Source organism: Agelaius tricolor, unplaced genomic scaffold (assembly GCF_023055355.1).
Source record: "Agelaius tricolor isolate 1412-34295 unplaced genomic scaffold, bAgeTri1.0.p SCAF_177, whole genome shotgun sequence".
In the NCBI taxonomy this organism is placed as follows: Eukaryota; Metazoa; Chordata; class Aves; order Passeriformes; family Icteridae; genus Agelaius; species Agelaius tricolor.
This window is the reverse complement of record NW_027269437.1, coordinates 39,348-54,894: the sequence shown is the minus strand read 5'-3', so window position 1 is coordinate 54,894 and position 15,547 is coordinate 39,348. Positions and strand designations below refer to the sequence as shown.

Here is a 15,547-nt window from a genome sequence, read left to right as displayed (position 1 = left end):
GGGCCACCAAGGACACCAAGGGGCCACCATGGCCACCACAGGGCCACCAGGGCCACCAGGGCCACCATGGGGCCACCTCCGAGCCCACCAGGGCCACCATGAGGCACAGCATGGCCACCATGGCCACCTGTGACCCACGGCCCTGGCGCTGCCACCGCCGCTGTGGGGCTGGCGGGGACCTGAGGCGGCCACCGTGGCCCTGCCGTGGGTTTGGGTGGGTGGGCACAGGTGGGCACAGGTGCTGGCAGTGCCATGTGGGCAGCATTGCATGCCCCCCCCACCCCACCCGGGCCCCCCCAGTGCCCCCCAATCCTTCCCAGTGCCCCCCAATCCCTCCCAGTGCCCCCCCCAATCCTTCCCAGTGCCCCCCAATCCCTCCCAGTGCCCCCCAATCCTTCCCAGTGCCCCCCAATCCCTCCCAGTGCCCCCCCCAATCCTTCCCAGTGCCCCCCCAATCCTTCCCAGTGCCCCCCCAATCCTTCCCAGTGCTCCCCAATCCTTCCCAGTGCCCCCCAATCCCTCCCAGTGCCCCCCAGTGCCAGACCCGGGGGGGATCGCGGGGGGGGGGGGGGGGTGTCCCGTGTTTAAAATTAGCAGCTGGCAAAGGTGGGGGGGGAGGCGGGGGCGGTGCCAGATGTGCAACAGCTGCCAGATGTGGGGCGGGACCGGGAAGGGCCTGGGGGGCACTGGGGGGGACTGGGAGGGACTGGGGGGCACTGGGGGGCACTGGGGAGGTGCTGGGGGGCACTGGGGCAGTCTATGGGGTGGGGGGCGTGTGCCAGGGCTGGCTATAGGGCAGGGCTATGGGGCAGGGCCATGGGGCAGGGCCATGGGGTGTGGGGCAGGGCTGGGTGTGGGGCAGGGCTGGCGCCGCGGCAGCGCTGACGCGTTGTGGTTTCGCTACTTCCGATATAAAAACTCTGTTTAATGTCTGTGTGTGCAGCATCGCCATGGTGACCCCCAGCCCCCCCCCCGGGCCCCACAGGGCCCTCCCCGGGCCCCCCCCGGGCCCCCCCGGACCCGGCCGTGGGGCACATGGGGTACATGGGCATGGCCGGGGGGTGTCCCGGCTGTGGGGCACGGGAGGTGCTCGGTGTGGGCTGTGCCATGGGGCAGGGAACCCCCTTTCTATGGGGCACTGAACCCGCTCTCTGTGGGGCACAGATCCCCCTTTCTATGGGGCACGAAGCCCCCTCCCCATGGGGCACTGATTCCCCTTTTTATTGGGCACTGATCCCTCTTTCTATGGGGCACGGATCCCCTTTGCCATGGGGCACCGAACCCCCTTTCTCTGGGGCACAGTCCCTGTGCTATGGGGCACTGATCCCCCTTTGTATGGGTCACTGATGCCCCTTTCTATGGGGCACATGGGGCACGGATCCCCCTCTCTATGGGGCACGGATCCCCCTCACCATGGGGCACTGACCCCCATTTCTATGGGGCACACAAAGTCCCCTTTTTATGGGGCACAAGGGGCACTGACCCCCATTTCTATGGGGCATTGACCCCCATTTCTATGGGGCACATGGGGCACTGATCCCCCTTTCTATGGGGCATTGACCCCCATTTCTATGGGGCACATGGGGCACTGATCCCCCTTTCTATGGGGCATTGACCCCCATTTCTATGGGGCACACAAAGTCCCCTTTTTATGGGGCACAAGGGGCACTGATCCCCCTTTCTATGGGGCACTGACCCCCCTTTCTATGGGGCACTGACCCCCCTTTCTATGGGGCACGAGGCTCCTTTTCCCCCCTCTCCATCCCGGCTCCGCTGCCTCTTCCTCGGCTCCGTTCGGCACCGTTCGGCGCCGTTCGGTGCCGTTCGGTTCCGTTCGGTTCCGTTCGGCGCCGTTCGGTACCATTCGGTTCCGTTCGGTTCCGTTCGGTGCCATTCGGCTCCATTCGGTTCCGTTCGGTTCCGTTCGGTTCCGTTCGGCGCCGCTCGGTTCCGTTCGGCTCCATTCGGTGCCGTTCGGCTCCATTCAGTGCCGTTCGGCTCCATTCGGTTCCGTGCGGGGCTCCCTCCGCCGCCCGCCCATTCGGGGTTACCGGGAGGGGTCCGCGCTCTCCCGGGGCGGTCCCGGGGCGGTCCCGGGGCGGGCGGAACCAAACCCGGTCCCTCCTCCATCCACCCCCCCCCCTCCCCTCCCTTCCCGTTCCCCCCCCGCTCCGCCGCCGCCGCGGCCTCGTCTCTCCCGGGGCGGAGCGAAGCGTTTAAAAGCGTTTCCCTTCTTGGAGTAAAACTCAGAGACTTGGGGGAGCCCCCGGGAGCCCCCCCATGACCGGGACCCCTCCCCACCACCACCACCACCATCATCATCATCATCATCATCAGCCCCACCACCGGGAGTTCCCCCCCCTTCCCCTTCACCACCCACCACCCCCGGGACCCCCGCCCGGTGCCGGTGAGTAACGGGGGAAGCCCCTGGAAGGTTCCGGGGCGGCGGGAGAGCGGGGCCGGGGCCGTGGCCTCGTGCCCGGCGTGGCGGGAAGGGCCCGCGGGGTCCCGCCAGATCCCACCGGGAGCGCTGCGCGTTCCCCCGGGGCTGCCGCCGCTGCCATCGACGGCCCGAGGCTACCGGAGAGCTCGGGGGTGGTGGGTTCGGGTGTTGTGGGGTTTTTTTTGGGGTTTATTTTCGGGGGGTTTCGCTGGCTCGGTGGTGCTGGTGGCGAGCAGAAGGGGGGGCACGGACCGGGGGGGCGGTGGCGCCGGGCGGGTGATTCATCCTTTCCCCCCCGGCGCCGACGGGCGCGGACGGGGCCGCCCCTTCCCGCCCCCGCCCCCGCTTGGCCCGAGCGACGCCGGAGCCGCCCCGGGCCTGGGAACCCCAAAAATTCCCGAGACCCCCCAAGCACGAGAGCCCCAAACCCCAGAGATCAACCCCAACCTCACCGCGGAACCCCAAAATTCAAACCGACCCCCCCAAAAAAAAACTCAGGGAGTTTGGGAACCCCTAAACCCCAGACACCCCCACCCGGCCCCAAACCCCCCCAGAGATCTCCCCCCATCCCATCCCGGAACCCCAAATTTCAAACCCCCCCCCGGTCCGGATCCCCAAACTCAGGGAGTTTGGGAACCCCCAAAATTCCGGATACCCCCAGCGCAAACCCGGCCTGAGCCCCCAAACCCCCAGAGATCGCCCCCTACCCCATCCCGGCACCCCAAACTTCAAACCCACCCCCCTCGTCCGGACCCCCAAACGCAGGGAGCCGCTCCAGTTTGGGGACCCCAAAATTCCCAAAATTCCAGGCACCCCAAACCCGGCATGAGAACCCCCCCCCCCTTTAACCCTCCCGGTCTGGGACCCCCAAAACCCTGCAGACCCCCCCCCGCCCCCTACTCTGGAACCCCAAATTTCAGGACCCCCCCCCACCTCGCCCGGACCCCAAATCCACGGAGCCCCCCCCAGTTCGGGGGGTCCGGGTCTCACCTGCCGTGACCCCCCCGAACCTCAGCCCCCTCCCGTTGTGGGACCCCCAAAACCCCACAGGCCCCCCCCCATCCCGGGCCTGGACACCCCCAAACCCCCTCGGGGCCGGAGTTGGGACCCCCCCTCAACACTGGAGCCCCCAGACCCATCCTTGGGACCCCCCAAAAAAACCACAACACCCCCCCCCCCCACCCCTTTGTCCTTGGGACCCCCAACACTCCGAGCCCCCCCCCCCAACCCCCCCATGGGACCCCCAAAACCCCCCGGGACCCCCCCCCGTCCCCCAAATTCCCGCATTCCGGGCGGCGCCGCTGCTTTTTCCCTTTTCCCCGCTCCCGTTTCGGGGCCGAGGGTGGGAATTATTTGGGAAATTCGGGAAATTTGGGAATTTTGGCACCGGGCACCCCCCCCAGAGCCCCCCCCCCCCCATTCCCCGCCCGGTGCCGCCCCCGCCCGGGGCCGCGGGAGCCGGAGCCGGTCGGGGCGGCCGAACCGGCACCGCCCTGGCGCCGGGGGGGGCACCGGGAGGGGCCCCCAAAAACCGGGGAGGGGCCCCCAAAAACCCGGGAGGGGCCCCCAAAACCGGCACCCCCCCCAAAAATAATAAACCAGAGGGGAACACCCCAAAATTTAGCGGGGGGGATGGGGGGGGTCCGAATCCCGGGACCCCTCCCCGGACCCCTCCCGGCCTCGTGGCGCTGCCGCCACCTCCGGTACCGGCGACACCGCTGACTGTCGCGATAGTCGCGACCCCCCCGGTGTGGAGATGGGGTGGGGGCGCCCCTCAAACCCCCCCGGACCCCCCCCCCGCCGCCCCCGGTGCCGCCGCCGCTGTTTACCCCCATTTTTTGGGCCGGTTCCACCCGATTCCCTTTGAAGTCGCCCCGTTGTCGTGACGACGCTGATGTCACGACAGGGCGGGGCCTCGTGGGTCGCACATGGCGCCTGCAGAGCCCCGGGGACATCGGGGACAACCGGAGAGGCCACCGGGCACGGCTGGGGGGGGACGAGCGGGGGTGGCACCGAGGGGACACCGGGGGCGGGCGGGGGGGGGGACACGGGGGGTCGCGACACCTCGGCGACATCCAGGGGGTCCCGGAGGGGCTGGGACAGCGAGGGGACAGCGAGGGGACAGCGAGGGGACGCTGGGGACGTGGCACGGGACGGGGCTGGGCTTGGGGACAGCCACCAGAGCCGTGTCCCGCTGTGGTGGCCTCGAACCCGCCCCGGTTTTGTGTCCCCAACTTTGTCACCTTCCGGTGTCCCCAAACCCTGTCCCGGTCCTGTCCCGGTGCCAGCGTCCCCTCAGTGTCCCCTCAGTGTCCCCTCACTGTCCCCTCTGTGTCCCCTCGCTGTCCCCATCCCATCTCCACATTGGCTCCCCCAGCCCGGGACCCCCCTGGACACCCCCAAAAACACCCGGAGATCCCCAAAAAAACACCTGGAGACCCCCCAAAAAAACACCCGGAGATCCCCCAAAAAAACACCCGGAGACCCCCAAAAAAACACCCGGAGATCCCCAAAAAAAACACCCGGAGATCCCCAAAAAAACACCCGGAGACCCCCCTGGATCACCCCCAAAACACCTGAAACCCCCTCTGGGACCCCTAAATACACCTGGAGACCCCCAAAATGACCTGAAACCACCCAAAAACACCTGAACACCCCCCCCGGACCACCCCCCAAAACCAGCCCGAGATCCCCCTGGATGCCCCCAAAATTCCTGGAACGCCCCCTGGACCCCCAGAACCACCTGGAGACCCCCTTGGACCCCCCCCAGAAACAGCTGGAGCTGACCTGGAGATCCTCCAGAACACCTGGAGAGCCCCCCCCAAACAGCTGGAGACGCCCCCCAAAACACCTGGAACCCCAAAACCACCTGGAGACCCCCCTGGAACCCCAAAAAACCCCATGAAACCCCCCTGGATCCCCCCAAAAAACCTCTGAAGACCCCCCTGGACTCCCCAAAAACAGCTGGAGACCCCCCCCAAAATGACCTGAAACCACCCAAAAACAGCTGGAGACCCCCATGGACCCCCCCCAAAAACACCTGGAGACCCACCTGGACCCCCCCAGAACACCTGGAGACCCCCAAAACCACCTGAAACCCCCCTGGATCCCCCCCAAAAACACCTGGAGACCCCCAAAACCACCTGAAGATCCCCCAAAAACACCTGGAGACCCCCCCAAAAACACCTGAATCCCCTCCCTGGATCCCCCAAAACACCTGAAACCCACCTGAAGACCCCCCCAAAACACACCTGGAGACCCCCAAAAAACACCTGGAGACCCCCCCAAACCACCTGGAGACCCCTCCCCACACACACCTGGACCCCCCCAGGTGAGACCCCCCCTCATTTCTCCCCTTTTCCCCCACAGGTGCCCCCCCCTCGCTCGGACGCCACTGCGGGAGCCCCGGGACCCTCACCTTGAGAGGGGGGGGGAGGGTCCCCGACCCCTCCCCCCACCGCCCCTCCCCCACCATGGGCGGGGGGCGCCCCCCCCTCCCCCCCCACCCCGCTGCCGCCCGCCGGGGTTCCTGGCTTTGGGATTTTTTACCTTTTCAGCCCAAAATCACATTGCCAGGGATTTCCAACGGGCCCCAGCCCCCACCGCCTGCCCGGGGAGGGGCACTTCCGGGTCGGTTTCTTTGATTTTGGGGAGGGGGGCGATTTTTTGGGTTTATTTTTGGTTTATTTTGGGTTTTTTTGGGGTGTTTTTGGGGTGTTTTTGGGGTGTTTGGGGGGCAGGGCTTAGCCCACCTGTGAACAGAGTCCAGCAGCGCCGTGTTCACAGTGGCTAAGTTCCGCCCCCCGCCCCCTTTTACCCGCCTTGAGGGACGACCCCTCCCCAAAATAACAACAACAACAGCAACAACAACAAAAAATTCGAATTTTTACATTTTAACCGCCCCCGGTGGAAAAAAAAAACCAAAAAAACCTCGTTTAGAGCTCCAGGATCGCCCCTAAAACCTTGAATTTCAGCCCGAAAATTCAGAGTGTCACGACACGATGGGAACACACACAGGACCCCCCCCCCTCCCCGCTTTGTGGGACCCAAAAATTGAAAATTAATTAAAATTTTAGGCGGCTCCCACCACAAAAAAATCCCCGCTTAGAGCTGCGGGATTAGCCCTAAAAACCTTGAATTTCACCCCAAAAATTCAGAATGCAGCGGGATGAGGGAATCACAGGAACCCCCTCACCACACACACTTTGTGGGACCCTTCCCCAAAATAACAAAAATTGAAAATTAATTAAAATTTTAGGCAACCCCGCCACAAAACCCGCTTAGAGCCGCGGGATTAGCCCTAAAAACCTTGAATTTCACCCCAAAAATTCAGAGTGTCACGACATGATGGAATCACAGAAAAAAAATTAAAATTAAAATTTTAGACCCCCCCAATCCCAAAAAAAAAAACCCCTTAGAGCTCCAGGATCGCCCTAAAAACCTTGAATTTCCACCCCAAAATTCAGAGTGCAGCGGGAGGAGGGAATCACGGGACCCCTGCCCACACCTTGGGGGACCCCTCCCCTGTTTGTGGGACCCCTCCCCAGTTTTGGGGACCCCTCCCCAGTTTTGGGGACCCCTCCCCGGTTCGTGGGACCCCCGGGCGCCCCCGGGCGCCGCCCCCGGTGCCCGCTGAGCTGATTTGCAGTTGCTTTGCATAAACTGGCTCAGTTCAGCAGGAACAGGGGTCGGGCCCCCGCACCCCAAAAACCCCCCCGGGGGTCCCCAATTCCCCAGGAGACCCCCCCGGCCCCCCTCAAATAAAGACCCCTCTCCAAAAATTCCTTCTGTCAATGCCTGAGCTCACCCGGGCCCCAAAAACCCCAAAAATGAGGGGGAGGTCACAGGATTTTGGGGGAAATTTGGGTTTTCTTGGGGGGGATTTTGAGGTTTTTGGGGGGGAATTTTGGGTTTTGGGGGGAGTTTGAGGTTTTTTTTTGGGAGGATCCAGGGTTTTTGGGGGGAATTTTGAGTTTTTGGGTTTTTTTTTGTTGGGGGGTCCAGGGTTTTTGGGGGGGGAATTTGGAGTTTTTGGGTTTTTTTTGTTGGGGGGTCCAGGGTTTTTTGGGGGTGAATTTGGAGCTTTTGGGTTTTTTTTGTGGGGGGTCCAGGGTTTTTGGGGGGGGGAATTTGAGTTTTTGGGGGTTTTTTTGGGGAGGAATTTGGAGTTTTGGGGTTTTTTTTGGGGGGGGGATCCGGGTTTTTTTTGGGGGGAATTTGAGGTTTTTTTTTGGGGGGGGGAATCCCGTTTTTTTTTGGCGGGAATTTGGAGTTTTTGGAGTTTTTTCGGGGGGGGATTTCGCTGTTTTTCCCTCTCCCCCCCCCCCTTTCCCGGTCCCGGGCGAGCCCCGGCGGCTCCGGGTGAGTCACGGGAGGATTTTTGGGGGGGTCCGGGGGGGGCCCCGCCCCACGTGAGGCCCCCGGAGGGGGAGGGGAGGGTTCGGCGCGCAGCCCCTCCCCCAACCGTTCCCTGTTTGTTTCCCAAAATAAACCCGGCGGCGCCGATTCCAGGGAATTTCCCTGACGTCATTGGGGGCGTGGTTTCGCCTCTTGGCCACGCCCTCGAAGCGGCCACACCCTGGTGGGGGGAGGGGAGATGCCACACGTGGATTTGCCCCGCCCCAAAAAAAGGGCGCGGTGCCTTTAAGGAGTGGCCACGCCCTCGCTGCGCTCCTATTGGTTGGCGCGGTTTCCTCTGCTGTCAATCAGCGCAGGGCGGGGTGAGCTGTCAGTCAAAGCGCGCGTGGCCAATCAGAGTGGGGTGGGGGCGGAGCCAAGGGAAGGGGCGGGGTTTGGGGTTCATTCATAAAGTTGGGGAAGCGGCGAGAAACGGGAGAGGGGCGGGAAGGCCCCAAAACACCCGGGAACCCCCGAGACCCCCGGGAATGCACCGAGGGCACCCCCAGACCCACCGGGAGCGCCCCAAAACCCCCGGGAACCCCCCGAGACCCCCCCAGACCTATCGGGAACCCTCCCAAGAACCCCTGAGAGCACCCCCAGACCCACTGAGACCCCCAGGAATGCATTGAGACCCCTCTGAGAGCACCCCCAGACCCATCGGGACCCCCGAGACCTCCCCCAAGATACTGAGACCCTCCCCAGGAGCCTCTCAAGGACCCACAGGACCCCCAAGAACCCCCTGAAGACACCGGGACCCCCCCAATGGGGGACAGCGGGACCCCCTTGGGGACCCAGAGACCCTCGGGACACCCCTCAGGACCCCCCCCCAATATTCACTCCCCCCTCCCCAAACATCCCCTCCAGGAGTTCCCCAATCCCTTCTGCGACCCAAAAAAATCAAACACGGCCTCGTAGGGTTGGGCAGGATATAAAAAATCTCTTTTATTATTTATTGGCGGGCTGAGAACAGCCTGGACGCCCCCAAATCCTCGGGGGGATCAAGGAGGGGGGGGTCAGGGGCTGTTCCTGGGGGTTTTGGGGGGCTGAGAACAGCCCAGCCTCCCCCAGACCCTTGTGGAGCTCATTGAGGGCGGGTTCAGGGGTTGTTCTCAGCCAGGAGTCCCCCAAATCCTTGCACAACTCACGGAGGGGGTTTCAAGGGTCATTCCCTGGGGATTTTGGGGGATTCAGGGGTCGTTCCCTGGGGATTTTGGGGTTGTTCTCAGCCCAGACTCCCCCAGACCATTGTGGAGCTCAGCAAGGGGGTTCAGGGCTCGTTCCCCGGGTTTTTGGGGCTCTTCTCAGTCTGGATTTCTCCAGATCCTGGTGGAGCTCACGGAGGGGGGGTCAGGGCTCGTTCCCCGGGATTTTGAAGGTCTCAGCTTCGGCCCTTCTTGCCTTTGTCCTTGTCCTTGCCGGCCTTGGGCGCCGTGACCAGCGCCAGCTTTTTGGGCAGCGCTCCCTGCGCTCGCTGCACGGTCTCCTGCTCGATCCTCATCCGGATCCCGACCTCCAAGCGCTGCCAGAACATCGGGGAAGGGGTGAGGGGGGGCACAGCGAGACCCCCCCCGCCCCAGCCCCTTCAGGGACCCCTCCTCACCTTCTTCAGCTTCTGCTGCTGGATCACGCGGAGCTTCTTGGGGGCGATGGTGCGGCCTGCGGGGAGCGAGGCTGCCGTGAGACCCCCGGAGAGCTGAGACCCCTTAGGAGGGCATCGGAGACCCCCCCAGGGCTCCACCGGGACCCCCCCGCCCAACCGGGGCCTCCCTCACAGCCCCAATGCCTGAGGCCTGGTCCCGCCCTCACTCGGGGATCCGCGGAGGGACCCCCGGACCGGCCTCGGCCGCGTTCCCCGGGCCTTGGGAGCCTCCGCACCTCCTTTCCGTGGGCCCCGAGTGCTCCGGGCCGCCGCTGCCGCCGCCGCTTTAGGGCGCTTGGCCGCGGCCTTGGGGCGGCCCTGCGCCATGGCGGCCGTGAGGGAGCGCGGGGCATGCTGGGATATACGGGGGCGGAATTTCCGCAAGGGATGTCGGGATATAGAGGGGCATTGCTGCCGCAAGGGATTCTGGGATATACCGGGGCATTACTGCAAAAGGTGTCGGGATATACCGAGGCGGAAATGCCGCGAGGTATATCGGGATATACCGGGGCGGAAATGCCGCAAGGTGTGCTGGGATATACCGGGGCGGAACTGCTGCAAGGGGTGCTGGGATATACCGAGGCACTAGTGACGCAAACCCCCATGGGATATACCGAGGCATTGTTGCCGCAAAGGATGTCGGGATATACCGGGGCGAATATGCCGCAAAGGCTGCTGGGATATACCGCGGAATTGCTGCAAAAGGATGCCGGGATATACCGGGGCGGAAATGCCGCAAAGGCTGCTGGGATATACCGGGGAATTGCTGCAAGAGGATGCCGGGATATACCGGGGCGGAATGTCTGCAAAGGGTGCCGGGATTTATCGAGGCCATAATGACGCAAATGCTGTCGGGATATACCGGGGCTTTATTGCCGCAAAGGCTGCCGGGATTTCTCGCGGGGCACGCTGGGATACACCGAGGCGCTGTTGCCGCAGAGGCTGCCGGGATGCACCGAGGCGGAAGCTGTCATTGCTCCCCGCGCTCCGCCAGCTCCCGGCAGAGCTGCGAGGGGGGGAACACCCCCCACTCGGTGATGATGCCCCCCGTGATCAGCTCGTGCGGCGTGACGTCAAACGCCGGGTTCCACACGTCCACCTCTGCACCAGGAATGGAGTGGGGGGGGGTACATGGGGGTCAGGGGAGGCTCTGGCAGCGACCCCAACCCATCAGTGAACCCCAAACCCTACACAGCAACCCTCTATGAGACCCCTGGGACCCCCAAGAACACCCCAGACCCACTGGGACCCCTAAAACCCCACCAAGACCCCCCCCAGACCCACCAGGACCCCTCTGAGCCCCCTCCAGCCCCACCATGACCCCCCAGGGATGTCTCTGTGCCCCCTCCCATGCCCCAGGCCCCCCTCCCGCCCCTCACACCCACCGGGCTCAGCCAGGAGGACGCCCCCGAGCTGGGTGAGCTCGGTGCCCGGGCGCTCCTCGATGGGGATCAGGCGTCCCGAGGCCAGCGTGGGGTCGCAGCTGCTGCTGGGGGCGGCCACGTAGAAGGGGATGCGCAGGTGGCGCGCGGCCAGCGCCAGCTGGAACGTCCCGATCTTGTTGGCCACGTCACCGTTGGCGGCCACGCGGTCGGCGCCCACCACCACGGCTGGGGGGGGGACGGGGGGGGCTGTGTCACCTGTGGGCCCTCACCTCCCGTCCCTGTGCCCTCGGCTTTGTGCCCATCCTCTCCCAGGTCACCTGTCACCAGCCCGTGGCCCCTCTTCCTTGTCCCCATCCCATTCTGTGTCCCCACCTCATGTCCCCCTCACCCTGTTCTGTGTCCCCATCTTGACCCACCATGTGTCCCCACCCTGTGTCCCCACCCTGTGTCCCTTTTTCCTGTCCCCATCCTTTTCTGTGTCCCCATCCTGTCCCCACCCTGTGTCCCTCCTCTTTGTCCCCACCCCATTCTGTGTCCCCATCCCATGTCCATTTTCCTTGTCCCCCCACTGTCCCCACCCCATGTCCCCCCTGTGTCCCCTCACCCTGTTTTGTATTGTCCCCACCCTGTGTCCCTTTTCCTTGTCCCCATCCTCTGTGTCCCCCTGTCCCCTCCCCGTGTCCCTCTGTCCCCTCCCCGTCCCTCTGTCCCCTCCCCCGTACCGTGCACGCCGTGCTCCCGCATGGCGGCGGCGGCGGCGCTGTCGGCGATTATCGTGACGGGGATCCCGTCGTGCCGCAGCTCCAGCGCCGAGAGCCGCGAGCCCTGGTGGAAGGGCCGGGTCTCGGTGCAGAACACGCGGGACAGAGACCCCCCGCTCGTGCAGGGCCCGCACCACCCCTGGGGGGACATGGGGGGGACACTCAGGGACCCCACGAAAAGCCCCAGGGGAAAAAAGGGGTCAGGGAGCCCCCCCAGAATGTCCCAGTTCCCTTCCAGTGCCCCCCAGTGTCCCTCGGTGCTCCCCAGTGCCCCCCAGTTCCTCCCCATTGCTCCCCCCCAGTCCCTCCCCGGTGCCCTCCAGTGACCCCCAGAATCTCCCAGTGCCCCCCAGTTCCCTCCCTGTTCCTCTCCAGTACCCCCCATTATGCCCCCAGTCCCTCCCAGTCCCTCCCATTGCTCCCCACTCCGCCCCACTCCCCTCCCAGTGCCCCCCAGTCCCCTCCCAGTCCCCCCCATTACCCTCCCAGTCCCTCCCAGTGCCCCCCAGTCCCTCCCAGTACCCAGGGCGGTGCCGTAGCCGGCCGTGGCGAGGGTCCCGGTGTTGCAGTGGGTCAGGAGGGTGACGGGGCCGCCCCCCGGGACCCCGCCCAGGATGTGCTCGGCCCCGTGGGCGCCGATGCTGCGATTGTCGCGCCGGTCCTTGGCCAGCAGCCCCTCGATGTACTCGATGATGCTGGGGGGGAAAACGGGGGTGAAAGCCCCAGAATCGCACCAAATCCAGCCCAAAATCTGCCCCAAAATTCACCCCAAATCCAGCCAAAATCTACCCGAATATCCAGCCCAAATCTATCCTAAAATCTGCCCCAAATTCATCCCAAATCTATCCTAAAATCTGCCCCAAATCTACCCCAAAATCCTGACCCCAAACCCAGCCCAGCAGCCCCTCGATGGACTTGATGATGCTGGGGGGAAAATGGGGGTGGTGACCCCAAAATCTGCCCCAAATCTATCCCAAAATCCACTCCAAATCCAGCCCAAAATCTACGCCAAAATTCACCCCAAATCTATCCTAAAATTTTCCCCAAATCCAGCCCAAATCTATCCTAAAATCTGCCCCCAAATCCAGCCGAAATTCACCCCAAAATCCTGACCCCAAACCCACTCCAAATCCCCACCTGGTCACTCCAAATCCACCCCAAACCCTCCCAAATGCCCCCAAATCCCCTCCTGGAACCCCAAATCCCCTCCTGGAACCCCAAATCCCCCCAGCCCCAGCCCCGTTACCTCTCCCGCAGCTCCTGGGGGGTCACCCCGGGGGTCTCCTCCACCTTTTTGCGGAGCCACCCCCGCAGCCTCTGGGCCTCCCTGCCCAGGTTGGCGGCCGTGGGGCGGGCGCTGAGCAGGAACCCCAACCTCTGCCCCACGAACGCCTCGAGCGCCCCCAAATCCTCCTGGGGGCCCGCGCCCCCCGCCAGCTCCACGGCCAGGCTGAGGCAGCCGAGCAGGGCAATGGCCGGGGCCCCCCGCACCTGGGGGGGGGGAAAATGCACCTGAGACCCCTCCCCAAAATGGGTTTGGGGTCCCTAAAACCCCAAAACCCCAAAAGCTGGGGAGGGGGCATAGAAAAACCCCCGAGATCCCTCCCCAAAATGGGTTTGGGGTCCCTAAAACCCGGGAGGGAGCACAGAGCAACCCCTGTACCCCGGCCCCAAAATGGGTTTGGGGTTCCTAAAATGGGTTTGGGGTCCCTAAAACCCCAAAACCCCAAAAGCCAGGGAGGGGGCACAGAGCAACCCCTGTACCCCGGCCCCAAAATGGGTTTGGGGTCCTCAAAATGGGTTTGGAGTCCCTAAAACTCGGGGGGCACAGAAAAGCCACTGAGACCCCCCCAAAAACCCGCGGAGGGGGCACAGAAACAGCCCTGAGACCCCCCCAAAATGGATTTGGGGTCCCCCAAATAAGGGGTGGGGGTTTTGGGTGGGGGGGTCAGGATTGGGGTTGGGGTCTCAGGGGGCATTGGGGGGGTCAGGGGGTATTTGAGGGGTCTCGGGGGTATTTGGGGGGGGTCTCCCCTCACCTCCATGTCGCGGATGGCGCCCCAGGCCCGCTCCACGCCCCCCACCCGCTCGTAGCGGAGCTGCCCCGGCAGCAGCCGCTGGTTCAGAACCTCCAGGGAACCGCGGCGGTAGCGGAGCGACTCCAGCGCCATCGCGACAGAGCCCGCGACACTAACCGCGACAGGACACGCGACAGAAACGGCGGGAGAGCCCCGCCCCTTCCGGGAGCCCCGCCCCCGCGGGAAACCCCGCCCCCAGCAGGCACCGCCCCCTCAGGGAAACTCCGCCCCTCAGGGAAGCCGCGCCCCTCAGGGAAGCCCCTCCCCCAGCAACCCCCGCCCCCTCAGGGAAGCTGCTCCCCTCATGGAAGCCCCGCCCCCAGCAGGCCCCGCCCCCGCCGCGCCAAAATCACGGAAATCCGCGGCAATTCTTAAATTTTCATTTTAATTTTAATTATTTTGAGGGCATAAATTACAATAAACGGGAGGGGGGTCTCGGGGGGGGGGGCAGGGGGCTCGGAGACCCCTCCCCAACCCAAACCCCCCCCACCCCTCCCAGTTTTGGGGGGTCCCGGCCTTCCCCCCTCAGGGGCTCTCGGAACCGGAGTCGGAATAATCGGCGACCAAAGATGGGGCGGGGGGGTCCCGGGGGGTTCCCGTAGCCTGAGGGGGGTCCCGGGGGGCGGCACCGGGGGGGTCCTGGGGGGTTCCCCCAGTTTGGGGGGGGTTTTCCCCATTTTGGGGAGGGTCCCGGGGTCCCGGGTGTGTCGTCGTCCCCCTCCGCACGATGCCGAGCCCGGCGGGGGTCGCGGGGGGTCCCGGGGGTGTCCGTGACGCCCCCAGCCCCAATTTTTGGGGAGGGGTCCGGGAGGTGCCGGGTCCGAACCAGGAGCGCTGGGAGATCTCGGAGCGCTTCAGGCGCTGCCGCTGCTCGTAGGCTGCGGGAAGGGGGCGGGAATGGAGAACCCGAAATGGAGACCCCAAAATGGAGACCCCGAAATGGGGACACCGAAATGGAGAACCCGAAATGGAGACCCCGAAATGGAGACCCCAAAATGGAGACCCCGAATGGAGACCCTGAAATGGAGACCCCAAATCCCCCCCAAACCTCCCCATATTCTACCCAATTTCCCCCAAATCGTCCCCTGGGACCCCAAAACTCCCTAAATCCCCCCAAATCCCCAGCTGGGACCCCCAAAACTCCTCTAAATCCCCTCTAAATGCCCACCTGGGACCCCAAAACTCCTCTAAATCCCCCTCAAATCCCCCAAATCCCCTCTAAATCCCCCCAGGATGCCCCCAAATCCCCCCGGGACGCCCCCAATCCCCCCGGGGAGCCCCCAAATCCCCACCTGGGACCCCAAAACTCCTCTAAGTCCCCCTCAAATCCCCCAAATCCCCTCTAAATCCCCAGCCGAGACCCCAAATCCCCCCGGGCGCCCCCAAATCCCCCCGGGATGCCCCCAAATCCCCCCGGGACGCCCCCAAATCCCCACCTGGGACCCCAAAAACTCCTCTAAATGCCCCCAAATCCCCCCGGGACGCCCCCAAATTCCCCCGGGGCGCCCCCAAATCCCCCCGGGGAGCCCCCAAATCCCCACCTGGGACCCCAAAACTCCTCTAAATCCCCCCTAAATCCCCTCTAAATCCCCACCTGGGACCCCAAAACTCCTCTAAACGCCCCCAAATCCCCCCGGGATGCCCCCAAATCCCCCCGCTCACAGTCGGGGGCGCGCAGGCTCAGCAGCGCCGCCAGCCGCCGATCCTCCTCTTCCTCGCGGAGCAGGGGGATGCTGAGCCCGGCCTTCCTCGCCAGCACCGCCGCCTCCTCCTCCTCCTCCTTCAGCGTCTTCTTCTCCTCCTGGGCCGGGGGGGAAAATAGGGCTGGGAGGGGTTTTTGG

At 64.5% G+C, this 15,547-nt stretch overlaps 3 protein-coding genes and 1 long non-coding RNA gene across 4 annotated transcripts in view; all 4 read right to left on the bottom strand.

Annotated features, from left to right (window-relative positions):
- Positions 1-904: 904 nt before the first annotated feature.
- Positions 905-2,961, bottom strand: LOC139587091 (uncharacterized). Its single transcript, XR_011678213.1, has 2 exons — positions 1,368-2,961; positions 905-1,291 (listed from the first exon to the last, which is right to left on the bottom strand). It is a non-coding gene; the product is annotated as an uncharacterized lncRNA (long non-coding RNA).
- A 5,794-nt stretch (positions 2,962-8,755) lies between these two features.
- On the bottom strand, positions 8,756-9,877 carry CUNH19orf53 (chromosome unknown C19orf53 homolog). Its single transcript, XM_071420949.1, has 3 exons — positions 9,719-9,877; positions 9,444-9,499; positions 8,756-9,362 (listed from the first exon to the last, which is right to left on the bottom strand). Exons 1-3 carry the CDS (start codon positions 9,807-9,809, stop codon positions 9,222-9,224), a joined length of 288 nt encoding a protein of 95 aa, XP_071277050.1. The 5' UTR covers positions 9,810-9,877; the 3' UTR covers positions 8,756-9,221.
- A 454-nt stretch (positions 9,878-10,331) lies between these two features.
- MRI1 (methylthioribose-1-phosphate isomerase 1) lies at positions 10,332-13,876 on the bottom strand. The gene is given in 7 exon segments (XM_071420948.1): positions 10,332-10,583; positions 10,868-11,092; positions 11,590-11,746; positions 11,748-11,767; positions 12,151-12,323; positions 12,875-13,119; positions 13,668-13,876. Coding segments are annotated over 7 exon segments (1,083 nt in total). The 5' UTR covers positions 13,800-13,876; the 3' UTR covers positions 10,332-10,452.
- Positions 13,877-14,072: 196 nt separating this feature from the next.
- The window catches only part of YJU2B (YJU2 splicing factor homolog B), a 3,299-nt gene continuing 1,824 nt past the window's right edge, over positions 14,073-15,547 (bottom strand). Inside the window, exons 4-5 of the mRNA XM_071420954.1 lie at positions 15,369-15,543; positions 14,073-14,584 (exon numbers count right to left, since the gene is read on the bottom strand). Coding sequence (XP_071277055.1) covers positions 14,232-14,584; positions 15,369-15,543 — 528 coding nt within the window. The 3' untranslated portion in view covers positions 14,073-14,231. The remainder of the gene's footprint in view (positions 14,585-15,368; positions 15,544-15,547) is intronic.

Excerpts from the sequence above, each read along its gene's own strand:
- CUNH19orf53 (XM_071420949.1), bottom strand. The coding sequence starts at position 9,809 with ATGGCGCAGGGCCGCCCCAAGGCCGCGGCCAAGCGCCCTAAAGCGGCG. Across the intron at positions 9,500-9,718 it reads TCGGGGCCCACGGAAAGGAG|GCCGCACCATCGCCCCCAAG; the intron begins GTGCGGAGGCTC and ends CGCTCCCCGCAG. Across the intron at positions 9,363-9,443 it reads AGCAGCAGAAGCTGAAGAAG|CGCTTGGAGGTCGGGATCCG; the intron begins GTGAGGAGGGGT and ends ATGTTCTGGCAG.